Source organism: Malaya genurostris, chromosome 1 (genome assembly GCF_030247185.1).
Source record: "Malaya genurostris strain Urasoe2022 chromosome 1, Malgen_1.1, whole genome shotgun sequence".
Classification (NCBI taxonomy): Eukaryota; Metazoa; Arthropoda; class Insecta; order Diptera; family Culicidae; genus Malaya; species Malaya genurostris.
The window spans coordinates 52,295,148-52,314,609 of NC_080570.1; the positions used below are offsets into that span (position 1 = coordinate 52,295,148).

Genomic DNA, 19,462 nt, shown 5'->3' on the forward strand with positions numbered 1-19,462 from the left:
AGCAAAAACCCAAGTTCATACACAATCAAAATCCAATCAATCGTTTTTTTATACATTTTTATAAATTTTACTTCTGATGTTCTTGTTCCATCTCAAGTTTCTGACACAAATGACACTCGTTTTTCGGTAAGTCGAAAGCAGTCGAAAGAATTTGCAGCGAATCTAAGCGCGTGCCACCACGTAATTATGAGCCACCCTAATTAACCTGTCATTTCGAGCCGGACAGGAGGACGGCAGAGCGAAGTGAAGATGAGCTCGCTTTCTTTTCGCGCCCGAGCGTCCGTTGGGCTGCCACTTGATCCGCAATCGCACGGTTCACCGCACTCAGAATCAGCGAACGTGGTTTAGTAGCCGCGAGCCACGCGCCGAGATTAGATCGAACTTGAAGAAGATCCGCAGGCTTAGTATGCCTAACGGTAGGCACGAAGAGGTACACTAACGGTAGCCCACCTACGTTCAGTGACATATTTGAGTGATCGCCAAGCCAAGCGGCAGAATGATCTAGCAGAGTGAACGCTAGACAATTTCTTTTTGCAGGGTGTTGTCAGCCGTGTGTTTAGAGCTACTCCAGCAGTGACCAACCTGGTGAAAGTGAGACCAATACAGATCAGCCAGCCTGTGTGAATTAAGTCAATAGTCAACCGAACAGAAAATGCAAAACCAGAAAATGAAGACCCTACATTTGATACATCTGCTAGTGATTTGTGTCCTGACCGAGATCATCAATGCAAATGTAAGTTGTGTTCGAAGTTGTTGGATATTTAAAAGCTCGGGTGTTATACGAAAGGCAACGAATCGAGTTCAATAAACTTGGAATCTTGGACAACCAGCCTAACACAAGGAATATTTGAGGGTCATTTTCATTTTGCTTGCATTATTGTTTCTTTCTTTTTAAAACTGGTTTTGTTTTAAATTTGGCACTACTGAATTATCCTTGAAATCATGAGTGGTCTCCCGGTACTTCATACTTACTTTTGTATATATATATATTGTAAAATCTCGTTGCGGATTAGTTCTTCTTCAATTGAACTGATGGTGTGTCTTTAATCGTTTCAATCAATTTTAGGAAATAATAATATAAAAATTAGACAGTTGGTTAAACAACACGAGAGTTCATTATTGTTTTCTTCTGAATGTGTTCATTTTTCGCTCTCATTGGAGATGCCTTATGAAAATATCTGTTAATACTTGTGTTTATCATCCGGTACATTTGACTTGAAGTTTAAAATCGAACGGGCCGACTTTAATTGAACACTTTAAATGCAAGTGCCAAACAGAGATTGTGAATACCTTAACTAATGGTTTTGAATTCTTGGATTCCATCCGGTGAACGACCGAACTATGTAAAAATCAGGTATAAATAAACGATATAAATTAAATTAAATTAACTATTGGATATATTTGAACTGATTCATTGATGATAAGCTGCGTAACAACATTGCTATTTTAGCTTTGAGTCAAACTCGATAGATGCGCTTTTCGTTGTCTTTGTAAATAAGTTAACTTTCATTCAAAGTTAATGTAATCCTCCAATTGATCGACTGCACAGCTCGGAACAATTTGTATTTTAGTATCATTCCTTGTAGTTTGTAGCTGTGGAACGCGATTCACAAAACCTGTTTTCATTTACTTGGTGTTCAAGCGAAACATTTTTTTAATTTTAATAATTCTCTACTAACTCGATCGTAAATCCTATAATTTTTATGTAATATAAATTCAATTTTTCCAAAGAAGAGAACCAGAAATCTATGTTCCCTGTTCATTGTTGTACTTTGCTTAGGATAAACTTCTGATGTTCAGTTAACTTTCCTAAGCTACCTTACATGTGGAGCTAATTTAGGCTCCCATTCTGGTTTATTCTGAAACAGATTCTAAAATTCGAATTTTTATCCACTATCAAGAAAATAAATCTTAAAATACTGAATCGATTAAATTTGATTATCACAATTTCTTCAAACCATATTGGCATCCGTCAGAAAAATCTTCCATAAATCCGAATAACGTAAACTTGTGTCAGTAAACAATTAGGATTAAATTTCTGAGCGTCGACTGAAACCTGAAAATCAAATTCTCCGATTATCTCTGACTTTCTAGATCGGCTTTAAAAATACCAGAGATTAATTCTTAGAAAAAAAATATTACCACCACTCCGATACTTTATTTTTCATTCTATGTTTGATTTCAATTTTTTCGGCGGAAAGATTTTCTCTTCGAATACAATCGCTTCTATTTTGGCATCCTTTTGATCATTTCACCGAAAGCCGTTTCACAAAAAGGTCCATTTTACCGAAAGTATTTTCACCGTAAACAAATTGGTTAAATTTATAATTTTGCGGTAAATGTTGTAATCGGCGTAAAAAAACTGTATAATCATTTTCTTACTGCAAAAAGTTTTTAATAGTTTTATGACTATTTTTCTGAAAGATCCAAGTCTACCCCGAAGTCGAATTTGGATAAAATTCAATAACATTCTAGAGGGCCGTAAAACCTTTCATTTAAACATGAGTTTGTGAAAATCGGTTGGGATTTCTCTAAGAAAATGAAGTCCTTTCTGGAGTTTTTGGCCAGTATTTCCGGTTCTTCCGGAACCGGAAACAGACAACTGGTTCAACCGGTGAAGGGGGGTATTGTAACCTTACTGCTAGTTAAAACTTATCCCCTTATGTGTGTTTTACCTTTCTCATATAGTAAGGCTAAATCACTGTGAAAACCGACTTTTGAACGAAGGCTGGATTGTCGAGTTTCATATGCCATTCTACTCAGTTCGTCTATTACGCAAAATGTATGAGTGTGTAACAAAAGTGTGCACTTTTCTCGGAGATGGCTGGACCGGTTTTCACAAACTTAGATTCAAATGGACCTTGGTCTCATAACCTACTATTGAATTTTAATCGCATCAAACTTCCGGTTTTGGAGTAACTCGATTTTTTCAGACTGCACATTAAATTTTAACAAGCTTCAGATGCCTGGCTTTATACATGACACGAATAAATCGAGCAAAATATATTCAAATAGTCGTATAATTCTTCAATTGGGCAGATACAATTAGTTGACGACCAAATACGTATACCGGTTCATTGTTCTAATTTCCTTTAAGTACCGGAAATGTGCTCGTGTGCTCCAAACTGGAAATCACTCCAATTTACTATAAAAAGCTAGACCAAACATCGCAAACTTGGATTTAAGTAAAAAGTATTATGTTTCCATACGTTTATGAAGAATTTTATTCAGATCCGTCTTCCGGTTCCGGAAATACAGCGTAGTGAGTTTGAAATTGCAACCTGTCATATATGTAGAACGGTAAAATTTCTTCTAAATTTGGCCCAACATCGTTTCAAGCTCTAGACGGGCCAAACGAACCGATTTTGGCTATACCCAGTTCTCTGCTCTCGGTTCCGGAAGTACCGAAAATAGTGATCGAAAACTTAAAAACCCTTCTTAATCCACCTAGTGGTGTGATAATGCCTTTCTCTTCTTTCATAACAGTCTCATGAAAATATGTTTCATACATTTATTAAATAATTTTAGACGCCAATTGATTCAGATTGACTCGAGTAGTTCACAAAAGCATGCTTCAGTGTTTATGTCACACAGTCAGCATCATTTTTCCAAACTAGTGCTTGACATTTGCGTTGCCTATTTGTATGAGAACAATGATGCTAATCTAAAAAAAGCCTTCTTAGTCCACTTAGTGAAATTTTCATATATCTTGAAAAATCACCATAGGGGGGAGTACATGAAATTTTCAAAATCGAAAAAAAAATTTTGATGCCAAAAGGCTTAGAATTGCATGAAACGTCGAGATTTAGTGTCATCTCGAAAAAAAATTTTTTGGAAAAAATCGACTTTTTGGGACTTAGAAAAAATATGAAAATTTTTCTAAGTCCCAGAAAGTTGATTTTTTCAAAAAAATTTTTTTTTGAGATGACACTAAATTTCGATGTTTTATGCAGTTTTAAGAGTTTTGGCATCAAAAAAAATTTTCGATTTTGGAAATTTCATGTACTCCCCCCTATGGTGCTTTTTCAAGATCGATAATTGTCAAACCTTTACCACCGGGCAGCACCCCTTAAGCATGTCCGATTTAGGTCAAATTTTGCATGAAGGCTTTTTTCGAGGTGCTTAAACTTTTGAGCACTAGAACTTTACGAAAATAGAGTTGATCCCAAAATTTTGGCACCCTTATATATACAAGAGCGGTAAAAATCAACGTGTTTTGTCGGTTACGTCACTTATACCATCATATATCTGGAACCAAAAGTCACAACCATTTGATCTTCGAACTTGATCAACGGCCCGACAGTAGCTTTCAAACGAGCCCAAGTTTGTTAAAATCGGATCAGCCATCTCTGAGAAAATTGAGCGCGTTCAAATACAACGCTTTTTGTCGATTACGTCACTTATACAATCATATCTCCGGAACCAAAAGTCACAGCCATTTGATCTTCGAACTTGATCAATGGCCCGCCAGTAGCTTTCAAACGAGTCCAAGTTTGTTCAAATCGGTTCAGCCATCTCTGAGAAAATTGAGCGCGTTCAAATACAACGCTTTTTGTCGGTTACGTCACTTATACAATCATATCTCCGGAACCAAAAGTCACAGCCATTTTATCTTCGAATTCGATCAATGCCCCGATAGTAGCTTTCAAACGAGCCTAAGTTTGTTAAAATCGGTTGAGCCATCTCTGAGAAAATTGAGCGCGTTCAAATATCTTCGAAAAGTGCACACACATACACACACACACACACATACACACACACACATACACACACACACACACACACACAGACATTTTCCGATCTCGTCGAGCTGAGTCGAATGGTATATAACACTATGGGTCTCCGAGGCTCCGTTCGAAAGTCGGTTTTTCCAGCAATTCTAATACCTTTCTATAGAGAAAGGCAAAACGGAACTACCTTCATTTTCTATGAAGCAGCTGAGTCGATTTTCTCCAACTTAGACTCAAAAAAGGGCCTACGTCTATGAAAACAAACTGTTTTTGCCTTTCTCTATAGAAAGGTATTAGAATTGCTGGAAAAACCGACTTTCGAACGGAGCCTCGGAGACCCATAGTGTTATATACCATTCGACTCAGTTCGTCGAGATCGGAAAATGTCTGTGTGTGTGTGTGTGTGTGTGTATGTGTGTGTGTGTATGTGTGTGTGTGTGTATGTGTGTGCACTTTTCGAAGATATTTGAACGCGCTCAATTTTCTCAGAGATGGCTGAACCGATTTGAACAAACTTGGGCTCGTTTGAAAGCTACTGTCGGGCCATTGATCAAGTTCGAAGATCAAATGGCTGTGATTTTTGGTTCAGGAGATATGATTCTATAAGTGACGTAACCGACAAAAAGCGTTGTATTTGAACGCGCTCAATTTTCTCAGAGATGGCTGAACCGATTTGAACAAACTTGGGCTCGTTTGAAAGCTACTGTCGGGCCATTGATCAAGTTCGAAGATCAAATGGCTGTGATTTTTGGTTCCGGAGATATGATTCTATAAGTGACGTAACCGACAAAAAGCGTTGTATTTGAACGCGCTCAATTTTCTCAGAGATGGCTGATCCGATTTCAACAAACTTGGGCTCGTTTGAAAGCTACTGTCGTGCCATTGATCAAGTTCGAAGATCAAATGGTTGTGACTTTTGGTTCCAGAAATATGATTGTATAAGTGACGTAACCGACAAAACACGTTGATTTTTACCGCTCTTGTATATATAAGGGTGCCAAAATTTTGGGATCAACTCTATTTTCGTAAAGTTCTAGTGCTCAAAAGTTTAAGCACCTCGAAAAAAGCCTTCATGCAAAATTTGACCTAAATCGGACATGCTTAAGGGGTGCTGCCCGGTGGTAAAGGTTTGACAATTATCGATCTTGAAAAAGCACCATAGGGGGGAGTACATGAAATTTCCAAAATAAAAAATTTTTTTTGATGCCAAAACTCTTAAAACTGCATAAAACATCGAAATTTAGTGTTATCCCGAAAAAATTTTTTTTTGAAAAAATCAACTTTCTGGGACTTAGAAAAATTTTCATATTTTTTCTAAGTCCCAAAAAGTCGACTTTTTCAAAAAAATTTTTTTTCGAGATGACACTAAATCTCGACGTTTCATGCAATTCTAAGCCTTTTGGCATCAAAAATTTTTTTTCGATTTCGAAAATTTCATGTACTCCCTCCTATGGTGATTTTTCAAGATATATGAAAATTCCACTAAGTGGACTAAGAAGGGTTTTGCCTTTCTCTATAGAAAGGTATTAGAATTGCTGGAAAAACCGACTTTCGAACGGAGCCTCGGAGACCCATAGTGTTATATACCATTCGACTCAGTTCGTCGAGATCGGAAAATGTCTGTGTGTGTGTGTGTGTGTGTATGTGTGTGTGTGTGTATGTGTGTGTGTGTGTATGTGTGTGCACTTTTCGAAGATATTTGAACGCGCTCAATTTTCTCAGAGATGGCTGAACCGATTTGAACAAACTTGGGCTCGTTTGAAAGCTACTGTCGGGCCATTGATCAAGTTCGAAGATCAAATGGCTGTGATTTTTGGTTCAGGAGATATGATTCTATAAGTGACGTAACCGACAAAAAGCGTTGTATTTGAACGCGCTCAATTTTCTCAGAGATGGCTGAACCGATTTGAACAAACTTGGGCTCGTTTGAAAGCTACTGTCGGGCCATTGATCAAGTTCGAAGATCAAATGGCTGTGATTTTTGGTTCCGGAGATATGATTCTATAAGTGACGTAACCGACAAAAAGCGTTGTATTTGAACGCGCTCAATTTTCTCAGAGATGGCTGATCCGATTTCAACAAACTTGGGCTCGTTTGAAAGCTACTGTCGTGCCATTGATCAAGTTCGAAGATCAAATGGTTGTGACTTTTGGTTCCAGAAATATGATTGTATAAGTGACGTAACCGACAAAACACGTTGATTTTTACCGCTCTTGTATATATAAGGGTGCCAAAATTTTGGGATCAACTCTATTTTCGTAAAGTTCTAGTGCTCAAAAGTTCAAGCACCTCGAAAAAAGCCTTCATGCAAAATTTGACCTAAATCGGACATGCTTAAGGGGTGCTGCCCGGTGGTAAAGGTTTGACAATTATCGATCTTGAAAAAGCACCATAGGGGGGAGTACATGAAATTTCCAAAATAAAAAATTTTTTTTGATGCCAAAACTCTTAAAACTGCATAAAACATCGAAATTTAGTGTTATCCCGAAAAAATTTTTTTTTGAAAAAATCAACTTTCTGGGACTTAGAAAAATTTTCATATTTTTTCTAAGTCCCAAAAAGTCGACTTTTTCAAAAAAATTTTTTTTCGAGATGACACTAAATCTCGACGTTTCATGCAATTCTAAGCCTTTTGGCATCAAAAATTTTTTTTCGATTTCGAAAATTTCATGTACTCCCTCCTATGGTGATTTTTCAAGATATATGAAAATTCCACTAAGTGGACTAAGAAGGGTTTTGCCTTTCTCTATAGAAAGGTATTAGAATTGCTGGAAAAACCGACTTTCGAACGGAGCCTCGGAGACCCATAGTGTTATATACCATTCGACTCAGCTCGACGAGATCGGAAAATGTCTGTGTGTGTGTGTGTGTGTGTGTGTGTGTATGTGTGTGTGTGCATGTGTGTGTGTGTATGTGTGTGCACTTTTCGAAGATATTTGAACGCGCTCAATTTTCTCAGAGATGGCTCAACCGATTTTAACAAACTTGGGCTCGTTTGAAAGCTACTATCGGGGCATTGATCAAGTTCGAAGATAAAATGGCTGTGACTTTTGGTTCCGGAGATATGATTGTATAAGTGACGTAACCGACAAAAAGTGTTGTATTTGAACGCGCTCAATTTTCTCAGAGATGGCTCAACCGATTTTAACAAACTTGGGCTCGTTTGAAAGCTACTATCGGGGCATTGATCAAGTTCGAAGATAAAATGGCTGTGACTTTTGGTTCTGGAGATATGATTGTATAAGTGACGTAACCGACAAAAAGCGTTGTATTTGAACGCGCTCAATTTTCTCAGAGATGGCTGATCCGATTTTAACAAACTTGGGCTCGTTTGAAAGCTACTGTCGAGCCGTTGATCAAGTTCGAAGATCAAATGGTTGTGACTTTTGGTTCAAGATATATGATGGTATAAGTGACGTAACCGACAAAATACGTTGATTTTTACCGCTCTTGTATATATAAGGGTGCCAAAATTTTGGGATCAACTCTATTTTCGTAAAGTTCTAGTGCTCAAAAAAGCCTTCATGCAAAATTTGACCTAAATCGGACATGCTTAAGGGGTGCTGCCCGGTGGTAAAGGTTTGGCAATTTTCGATCTTGAAAAAGCACCATAGGGGGGAGTACATGAAATTTCCAAAATCGAAAATTTTTTTTGATGCCAAAACTCTTAAAACTGCATAAAACATCGAAATTTAGTGTCATCTCAAAAAAAAATTTTTTTGAAAAAATCAACTTTCTGGGACTTAGAAAAATTTTCATATTTTTTCTAAGTCCCAAAAAGTCGATTTTTTCAAAAAAAATTTTTTCGAGATGACACTAAATCGCGACGTTTCATGCAATTCTAAGCCTTTTGGCATCAAAAATTTTTTTTCGATTTCGAAAATTTCATGTACTCCCCCCTATGGTGATTTTTCAAGATATATGAAAATTTCACTAAGTGGACTAATGTCGTTTTCGTTTTTAAATTGCACTACACCGGTGTAGGTAAGGTTGCACTGAAACCGTTCGTTTTTGCCAATTGCACTACACCAGTGCTACACTTTTTCTGCACCGATACCACTGGTGTAGCACTCATCAAATGTTTGGTGTAGCTCTGTGCAATGGAATCGTTTATGGTAGTCAATGGTTACTGTTTATGTTTTCATCATTTTTGTTCGTTTATTCATGCCATGGTGTAGCACTGCACCAGTGTAGTGCAAATTAAAAACGAAAACGCCATAAGAAGGCTTTTTGCCTTTCTCTATAGAAAGGTATTAGAATTGCTGGAAAAACCGACTTTCGAACGGAGCCTCGGAGACCCATAGTGTTATATACCATTCGACTCAGTTCGTCGAGATCGGAAAATGTCTGTGTGTGTGTGTGTGTATGTGTGTGTGTGTGTATGTGTGTGTGTGTGTATGTGTGTGCACTTTTCGAAGATATTTGAACGCGCTCAATTTTCTCAGATATGGCTGAACCGATTTGAACAAACTTGGGCTCGTTTGAAAGCTACTGTCGGGCCATTGATCAAGTTCGAAGATCAAATGGCTGTGATTTTTGGTTCAGGAGATATGATTCTATAAGTGACGTAACCGACAAAAAGCGTTGTATTTGAACGCGCTCAATTTTCTCAGAGATGGCTGAACCGATTTGAACAAACTTGGACTCGTTTGAAAGCTACTGGCGGGCCATTGATCAAGTTCGAAGATCAAATGGCTGTGACTTTTGGTTCCGGAGATATGATTGTATAAGTGACGTAACCGACAAAAATCGTGCTATTTGAACGCGCTCAATTTTCTCAGAGATGGCTGAACCGATTTTAACAAACTTGGGCTCGTTTGAAAGCTACTGTCGGACCATTGATCAAGTTCGAAGATCAAATGGCTGTGACTTTTGGTTCCGGAGATATGATTGTATAAGTGACGTAACCGACAAAAAGCGTTGTATTTGAACGCGCTCAATTTTCTCAGAGATGGCTGATCCGATTTTAACAAACTTGGACTCGTTTGAAAGCTACTGGCGAGCCATTGATCAAGTTCGAAGATCAAATGGCTGTGACTTTTGGTTCCAGAAATATGATTGTATAAGTGACGTAACCGACAAAACACGTTGATTTTTACCGCTCTTGTATATATAAGGGTGCCAAAATTTTGGGATCAACTCTATTTTCGTAAAGTTCTAGTGCTCAAAAGTTCAAGCACCTCGAAAAAAGCCTTCATGCAAAATTTGACCTAAATTGGACATGCTTAAGGGGTGCTGCCCGGTGGTAAAGGTTTGACAATTATCGATCTTGAAAAAGCACCATAGGGGGGAGTACATGAAATTTCCAAAATAAAAAATTTTTTTTGATGCCAAAACTCTTAAAACTGCATAAAACATCGAAATTTAGTGTTATCCCGAAAAAATTTTTTTTTGAAAAAATCAACTTTCTGGGACTTAGAAAAATTTTCATATTTTTTCTAAGTCCCAAAGAGTCGACTTTTTCAAAAAAATTTTTTTTCGAGATGACACTAAATCTCGACGTTTCATGCAATTCTAAGCCTTTTGGCATCAAAAATTTTTTTTCGATTTCGAAAATTTCATGTACTCCCCCCTATGGTGATTTTTCAAGATATATGAAAATTTCACTAAGTGGACTAAGAAGGCTTTTTGCCTTTCTCTATAGAAAGGTATTAGAATTGCTGGAAAAACCGACTTTCGAACGGAGCCTCGGAGACCCATAGTGTTATATACCATTCGACTCAGTTCGTCGAGATCGGAAAATGTCTGTGTGTGTGTGTGTGTGTGTATGTGTGTGTGTGTATGTGTGTGCACTTTTCGAAGATATTTGAACGCGCTCAATTTTCTCAGAGATGGCTCAACCGATTTTAACAAACTTGGGCTCGTTTGAAAGCTACTATCGGGGCATTGATCAAGTTCGAAGATAAAATGGCTGTGACTTTTGGTTCCGGAGATATGATTGTATAAGTGACGTAACCGACAAAAAGCGTTGTATTTGAACGCGCTCAATTTTCTCAGAGATGGCTGATCCGATTTTAACAAACTTGGGCTCGTTTGAAAGCTACTGTCGGGCCGTTGATCAAGTTCGAAGATCAAATGGTTGTGACTTTTGGTTCCAGATATATAATTGTATAAGTGACGTAACCGACAAAACACGTTGATTTTTACCGCTCTTATATATATATGGGTGCCAAAATTTTGGGATCACCTCTATTTTCGTTAAGTTCTAGTGCTCAAAAGTTCAAGCACCTCGAAAAAAGCCTTCATGCAAAATTTGACCTAAATCGGACATGCTTAAGGGGTGCTGCCCGGTGGTAAAGGTTTGACAATTTTCGATCTTGAAAAAGCACCATAGGGGGGAGTACATGAAATTTCCAAAATCGAAAATTTTTTTTGATGCCAAAACTCTTAAAACTGCATGAAACATCGAAATTTAGTGTCATCTCAAAAAAATTTTTTTTTGAAAAAATCAACTTTCTGGGACTTAGAAAAATTTTCATATTTTTTCTAAGTCCCAAAGTCGATTTTTTCAAAAAAATTTTTTTTTCGAGATGACACTAAATCTCGACGTTTCATGCAATTCTAAGCCTTTTGGCATCAAAATTTTTTTTTCGATTTCGAAAATTTCATGTACTCCCCCCTATGGTGATTTTTCAAGATATATGAAAATTTCACTAAGTGGACTAAGAAGGCTTTTTGCCTTTCTCTATAGAAAGGTATTAGAATTGCTGGAAAAACCGACTTTCGAACGGAGCCTCGGAGACCCATAGTGTTATATACCATTCGACTCAGTTCGTCGAGATCGGAAAATGTCTGTGTGTGTGTGTGTGTGTGTGTGTGTATGTGTGTGTATGTGTGTGTGTGTGTATGTGTGTGCACTTTTCGAAGATATTTGAACGCGCTCAATTTTCTCAGAGATGGCTGAACCGATTTGAACAAACTTGGGCTCGTTTGAAAGCTACTGTCGGGCCATTGATCAAGTTCGAAGATCAAATGGCTGTGATTTTTGGTTCAGGAGATATGATTCTATAAGTGACGTAACCGACAAAAAGCGTTGTATTTGAACGCGCTCGATTTTCTCAGAGATGGCTCAACCGATTTTAACAAACTTGGGCTCGTTTGAAAGCTACTGTCGGGCCATTGATCAAGTTCGAAGATCAAATGGCTGTGATTTTTGGTTCCGGAGATATGATTCTATAAGTGACGTAACCGACAAAAAGCGTTGTATTTGAACGCGCTCAATTTTCTCAGAGATGGCTGATCCGATTTCAACAAACTTGGGCTCGTTTGAAAGCTACTGTCGTGCCATTGATCAAGTTCGAAGATCAAATGGTTGTGACTTTTGGTCCCAGAAATATGATTGTATAAGTGACGTAACCGACAAAACACGTTGATTTTTACCGCTCTTGTATATATAAGGGTGCCAAAATTTTGGGATCAACTCTATTTTCGTAAAGTTCTAGTGCTCAAAAGTTTAAGCACCTCGAAAAAAGCCTTCATGCAAAATTTGACCTAAATTGGACATGCTTAAGGGGTGCTGCCCGGTGGTAAAGGTTTGACAATTATCGATCTTGAAAAAGCACCATAGGGGGGAGTACATGAAATTTCCAAAATAAAAAATTTTTTTTGATGCCAAAACTCTTAAAACTGCATAAAACATCGAAATTTAGTGTTATCCCGAAAAAATTTTTTTTTGAAAAAATCAACTTTCTGGGACTTCATATTTTTTCTAAGTCCCAAAAAGTCGACTTTTTCAAAAAAATTTTTTTTCGAGATGCCACTAAATCTCGAAGTTTCATGCAATTCTATGCCTTTTGGCATCAAAATTTTTTTTTCGATTTCGAAAATTTCATGTACTCCCCCCTATGGTGATTTTTCAAGATATATGAAAATTCCACTAAGTGGACTAAGAAGGGTTTTGCCTTTCTCTATAGAAAGGTATTAGAATTGCTGGAAAAACCGACTTTCGAACGGAGCCTCGGAGACCCATAGTGTTATATACCATTCGACTCAGTTTGACGAGATCGGAAAATGTCTGTGTGTGTGTGTGTGTGTGTGTGTGTGTATGTGTGTGTGTATGTGTGTGTGTATGTGTGTGCACTTTTCGAAGATATTTGAACGCGCTCAATTTTCTCAGAGATGGCTCAACCGATTTTAACAAACTTGGGCTCGTTTGAAAGCTACTATCGGGGCATTGATCAAGTTCGAAGATAAAATGGCTGTGACTTTTGGTTCCGGAGATATGATTGTATAAGTGACGTAACCGACAAAAAGCGTTGTATTTGAACGCGCTCAATTTTCTCAGAGATGGCTGATCCGATTTTAACAAACTTGGGCTCGTTTGAAAGCTACTGTCGGGCCGTTGATCAAGTTCGAAGATCAAATGGTTGTGACTTTTGGTTCCAGATATATAATTGTATAAGTGACGTAACCGACAAAACACGTTGATTTTTACCGCTCTTATATATATATATATATATATATATATATGGGTGCCAAAATTTTGGGATCACCTCTATTTTCGTTAAGTTCTAGTGCTCAAAAGTTCAAGCACCTCGAAAAAAGCCTTCATGCAAAATTTGACCTAAATCGGACATGCTTAAGGGGTGCTGCCCGGTGGTAAAGGTTTGACAATTTTCGATCTTGAAAAAGCACCATAGGGGGGAGTACATGAAATTTCCAAAATCGAAAATTTTTTTTGATGCCAAAACTCTTAAAACTGCATGAAACATCGAAATTTAGTGTCATCTCAAAAAAATTTTTTTTTGAAAAAATCAACTTTCTGGGACTTAGAAAAATTTTCATATTTTTTCTAAGTCCCAAAGTCGATTTTTTCAAAAAATTTTTTTTTTCGAGATGACACTAAATCTCGACGTTTCATGCAATTCTAAGCCTTTTGGCATCAAAAATTTTTTTTCGATTTCGAAAATTTCATGTACTCCCCCCTATGGTGATTTTTCAAGATATATGAAAATTCCACTAAGTGGGCTAAGAAGGCTTTTTTTTTAGATTAGCATCACTGTTCTCATATAAATAGGCAGCGCAAATGTCAAGCACTAGTTTGGAAAAATGATGCTGACTGTGTGACATAAACACTGAAGCATGCTTTTGTGAACTACTCAAATCAATCTGAATCTATTGGCGTCTAAAATTATTTAATAAATGTATGAAACATATTTTCATGAGACTGTTATGAAAGAAGAGAAAGGCATTATCACACCACTAGGTGGATTAAGAAGGGTTTTTTTTCTTTTGTTCGGATCTGATTTACTTACAGATCTGACTCCGGAACAACAGTGTCGATTACGAAAATGCAAAAAACAAAGAATTCCTACTAATATAGGCCAAAATTGTTGAAAGTAGAAAAGGTTACGCTAGTTTATGCCCAAACAAAGTTTGTTTTTGAAGAATCGCTAACTAATATTAACATGAATCAACATGAAAACATAAGTTATATAAGAAAGCCAACATAACATCACTAGGCTTTTTACGCAGAGATTTCGAAGACTTTGCCTATTATCCGAAGATTACCTTTCATATTCGCTCAAACTTTTCCTATTGGATGAAGTTCTGTTGAGTTTAACGGAACGGGCTTCTTCGGCACAAAAACGACATCGTTTGCTTCGTACCGCTCTATCACCATGGGTCACCTAAGTGGAACTGTCAAAAAAAGACAAACATACTTGGAGAAGATCTAATATATTGAAATTAAGGATACATTGTTCATTGTAGAAAAAAAATTAGTTCATTGTTGAAAAAAACTAATATTTCATGTTCGGATGTACAGTTGAACTATCCGTTGAATAGTATCGATCGTTTGCGGGAATCTGCGTCTTCGAAAACGGGAAGTAACTTTCGTATGTATGATGTGTATCTACCACCTATTGTAGCAAGACTGCTGTCGTTCGCACTGGGTCGTCCTTTCACCACAATTTGTTCTTGCACCGCTCACTGACCCTGATCTTCATACCACTGTATAAAGGGCCAAAACGGGAGGTGGCCAGCAAGCAATCGATTTCGCTTACACGTACAACTAGGAAATTGAGGATTCCCTTTCAATGGTATGCTCCTAAAAGTCAATCGCTGTACAAACCATTGTAGTGGGGATAGGTGTGAAGAAGAGCCCGCCTAAATTTCACGAAATGTTAACAACCAGGAGTTAGCGACTCTACTCTCATTGATATCAACAGTTGACATTGACAGTTGACAGTCGACATTGACAATACACATTGAATATATTTAATCATCTATTTAACTCTTCTTATTTTTTAAATATTTTTGTTTATATTTTTTTGTTTCTCTCATGAGATAATCGTCACGAGCAAAAGCAAGAGCGAGAGCATGTTTTAAATGTATTTCTATAGTTTTCTATTTTTTATTCTTTTTTTTTCTTTGTTTGTTTTTCTTTTTTCTCTCCTCTTGCTTTTTTTCTCTTTTTTAATATGTCTTTAATAATTGTTGTTTTAATTTTTGAGCAATTAATGCAGTGATGTAATGGCTTGCAAATAATCGAGTTTTCAAGATTTTCAAAATTGTGCAAACGTAATCAATTGATTTGCCGCCATTTTGGTTCAAAAATCTTCATCATATCTTTTTATCTCTACCATTACCCACTGTTTTTCATTTTACAATTCATTTGCTTTCTAGTTCCAAAGAAGCTTTTTCTTTTTTATCTTCTTTAGTGTGATAATCGCTGTAAAATTTTTAATCCAACGTATCTTTCCGCATCCTTGACTATCATTTCCACCTCATCTCTTGCTTCTTCATATTCCTCATTCCTATCTCTTTATTCATAGACCTATTTCCCCTTTTTCCCGATTCCCCTAACCTATCTATCCTATATAACCTGTTATGACTCATCTAAAAAAAAAATTTCGTTATATCCTATTAATTCGGATTTTCCATTTCCTTGCGCTATCAATTTCCTATTTCTTCATTTTCCAATGTTTACACCTTTTCTCTTTTTTATCTTCTTCGGATGATTCTCCTTCTGAAATTTCACTACTGCTTTTGTCGTATATTTCTTCGGCTTTTCTTTTCAATTTGTTTTTATTTTTCAACAGTTCTCTCCACCCTTGCTCTGTCATGTCTACATATTTTTCTTTATCTTGATTCAATGATTCTTTCCATGTCAAACTAGGTCTTCCTTCTTTCCTCTTAATCGTGGAGAACGGGAAGTAACTTTCGTCGTCCAAAGCAAAACTTTTTCCGGAAAATGTTTTAATCAACCAGCGGCATTGGGATTTCAGCGTTGAAATCTGGGCGTCAGTATATCCCGGGGCTCGTGTCTTCTTGCGGTACTTTATTCCGAGTCTTTTCAATGTTTTGCAGATGTACTGGTGAGAACAGTTGAACTTTTTTGCGGCATCCCTTTGACACAGTGAATCCTTGTTGTTGAAGGCACGAGAAAGAAAACGAAGTCCTTTTGCGTGCATAATTTTGGCTGGTCTTCCACTACCTTCCTTACGAGCAGTTGTTGGGCATCTTAGGATATTGTAAACTGTCGAAGCCGCAACATTTTTGCTTTTAAAATGTTGTACCGTATACTATTTGCCGAGATGTCTGTGCAGTTCGTAGAACTGTACAATGCGCACGTGAAATACTTCTTGTTTCGACGGCATTTTGAGCAAAACTGAGCAAGCATGAACAAAACAGAAAATACTAGCAGAAAGAGGAGAAAGAGTGCTAACACATACACACTCTTAGTTCTTTCTGAGCTCGTTTGTTGTTGAGCATACAGGCCTCGAAAAAATTCCAAAATTATAGTTGCCACCCGTTAGGCCAGATCTGTTTGGTATCCGTTTTAATGTACGTCTCGTCGTCCATTACGATGCATTTTGATGCAGTCGCGGTACAGCTTAGAGATTTGAATATCGTATTCTGTTAATCGGTTTAGTTAAGTCATTTTACCGCTCGGGACATGGTCGAATTGTCGATTACCAACTGTTTCATGATCTAACTGTGTGGTTAGTCTGAGTTTCTCATGACCGCGCTCGTAATATTTTGTCGAAGCAGTCCTTGTTTGGAAGTCATCACGCTAATCACCTAATATTTTGTGACGAAATATAGAACATGTAAACATTATACTCTAAGCTAGTTTTTCTTGAAATCTTATCAACTTTTACCCATGCAATAAAAAGTTATTCCCGAGAAAAGAGGTTGCATTTTGATCGAGAACAATCTTTATTTTTCAAACCAGTTAATTTGAAAAGCAACGTTACACCAAAACCTTCAGTTTAACGCCAAAAAATTCGGCAAAATGCCTCTAAATCACTCAAAGCATGTCACCCATTCCAGATAACCCCTGACACCTTTGCCCAACCCGCACCTAGACAGGAACCTTCCCAACGCAATCCATTTCTCCAATGGTTAACCAGCTTAATTGGAACCACCACAACAACTCCAGCCCCACCCTTAAAACCACCGACGAACTGTGCAGAATGCAGTAAGTATACTTAGGGTTGACTGTCGAGTTGATCCTACCTTATCACAAACACAACACAACATACACAAACACACACATACCCAATCCGACAATACATTCCAGAGTGCGGTCGAACAAACCAGGCAACCCGAATCGTAGGTGGAACGGAAACCCGAGTCAACCAGTATCCGTGGATGGCCATGCTACAGTACGGTGGAACGTTCTATTGCGGAGGTACGTTGATTTCGGATCGCCACGTGCTAACGGCGGCGCATTGCGTACACGGATTCAATCCGGCCAAAATCAGTGTTGTACTGTTGGATCACGATCGTTCGAATAAGGAAGAAGCTAAAACTATCACCACCAAGGTTGAACGAGTGATCAAACACAACGGGTACAATCCGAGCAACTACAACAGTGACATTGCCATCTTGAAGCTGGATCAAGTGTTGAAGTTCGATGAACGGTTACGGCCCGTGTGTTTACCTTCGGCGAAGAAGTCATTTACTGGGTATGATGTACGTAGCTCTAGAGATCAATGGAACTAACTAAGAAAATTAACTGATGATAATTTTTTTCTAATTTACAGGGTATTGTAACAGGTTGGGGAGCACTCTCAGAAAACGGCCAGATATCGATAAACCTGCAAGAGGTATCTGTACCGATCATGTCCAATGCGGACTGTCGAAAGAGTGGTTACGGTGAGAAACGGATAACCGATAACATGCTTTGTGCAGGATACCCGGATGGGAAAAAAGATTCCTGTCAAGGAGATAGTGGCGGACCGCTACATGTGATCAATAAAGAAAAGGCAACGGAGAGTGTGCACCAAAACGCTGGAATTGTCTCCTGGGGTGAAGGCTGTGCCAAACCAAACTATCCCGGTGTGTACACCAGGGTAAATCGTTTCCGGACCTGGATTACGACGAACACAGCCGACGGGTGCTACTGTTCCGAGGACTGATTGATAGCGAATAAACAGAATATAGTACAGTTGACCCTACCCTCAATACACAATCCGAAATTCATACTTAGAACTAATTTCGCTTGGTGGCCGGTTAATTATGCTCTACTCATCACAACTCATCAAAACCTGAAAGGATAAATCATCTCATTCATATGCTTAGCTTCCGCACGAATCTGTTCTTCTACTTGTAGGTAATCCAAACGTCGGAGGAAACAGTCCCAGTTCAAAAAGGAAACCCCTTCCTGGAGTGGTTGGAAGTTCTTACCGGAATTCAGCGACCAGGGCCTCCTCTCAAACCAGCGGAAAATTGCACTGAGTGTAGTGAGAGCCACTAAGCAATATTTTGAATGATGATCTCAAAAATCTAATAATTCTTCATTTCACAGAATGTGGTCGTACAAACCAGGTCAATCGAATCGTTGGTGGCATGGAAACTCGTGTAAACCAGTATCCCTGGATGGCGATCCTTAAATATGGCGATTCCTTCTACTGTGGAGGCACGCTGATTTCGGACCGACATGTTATGACTGCAGCGCACTGCGTTCATGGATTCAACAAACAACGAATCAGTGTCACTTTGTTGGATCATGATCGATCCTCAAGTTCCGAGACGGAAGTCATTACATCGAAGGTAGACAAGATCTACAAACACAGTGGCTATAGTCCTTTTAACTATGACAATGACATTGCCATACTTCGGTTGGAAAAGGTTATGGAGTTCAACGACAAACTGCGACCGGTGTGTCAACCGACTTCCGGGGAATCATTCGCCGGATATGATGTAAATTTACTACAGTTTACAACCTTTTAGTGCCATTTAACCGCATCTTTTTCTAGGGTATCGTAACTGGCTGGGGAACTACCACACAAGGTGGTGATGTTTCATCCACTCTGCAGGAAGTTACCGTACCGGTCATGTCCAACGAAGAATGCAGAAAATCGGCTTACGGTGAAACGCGCATCACCGATAATATGCTGTGCGCCGGATATCCCGAGGGAGAAAAAGATTCCTGCCAAGGTGACAGCGGTGGACCGCTGCATATCATCAGTAAAGAGATGGAATCGGAGAACATACATCAACTGGCGGGTGTAGTTTCCTGGGGCGAAGGCTGTGCTAAGCCAGACCATCCGGGTGTTTACAGTCGGGTCAATCGGTACGAGGCCTGGATTCGGAATAACACGATTGATGGGTGCTACTGTACACAGTAAAACCCAGCAGCTTGTTCAATAAATGGGCTACGTTCGACAAGAACCATGAAGTCATTTGGTTCAACTCAGTACGATAATAGGAAATTCCAGTTGTATGTTTCTCAACAACCTACACCTGCCTGTTAAACGAAATCTAATCATTACAATGTGCAA

At 38.3% G+C, this 19,462-nt stretch overlaps 1 protein-coding gene across 1 annotated transcript; it reads left to right on the forward strand.

Moving 5' to 3' along the window:
* The first annotated feature begins 309 nt into the window (after positions 1 to 309).
* LOC131425892 (transmembrane protease serine 9-like) lies at positions 310 to 19,462 on the forward strand. Its single transcript, XM_058588153.1, has 7 exons — positions 310 to 733; positions 17,007 to 17,154; positions 17,257 to 17,651; positions 17,723 to 18,094; positions 18,292 to 18,421; positions 18,487 to 18,881; positions 18,938 to 19,462. Exons 1-7 carry the CDS (start codon positions 653 to 655, stop codon positions 19,307 to 19,309), a joined length of 1,893 nt encoding a protein of 630 aa, XP_058444136.1. The 5' UTR covers positions 310 to 652; the 3' UTR covers positions 19,310 to 19,462.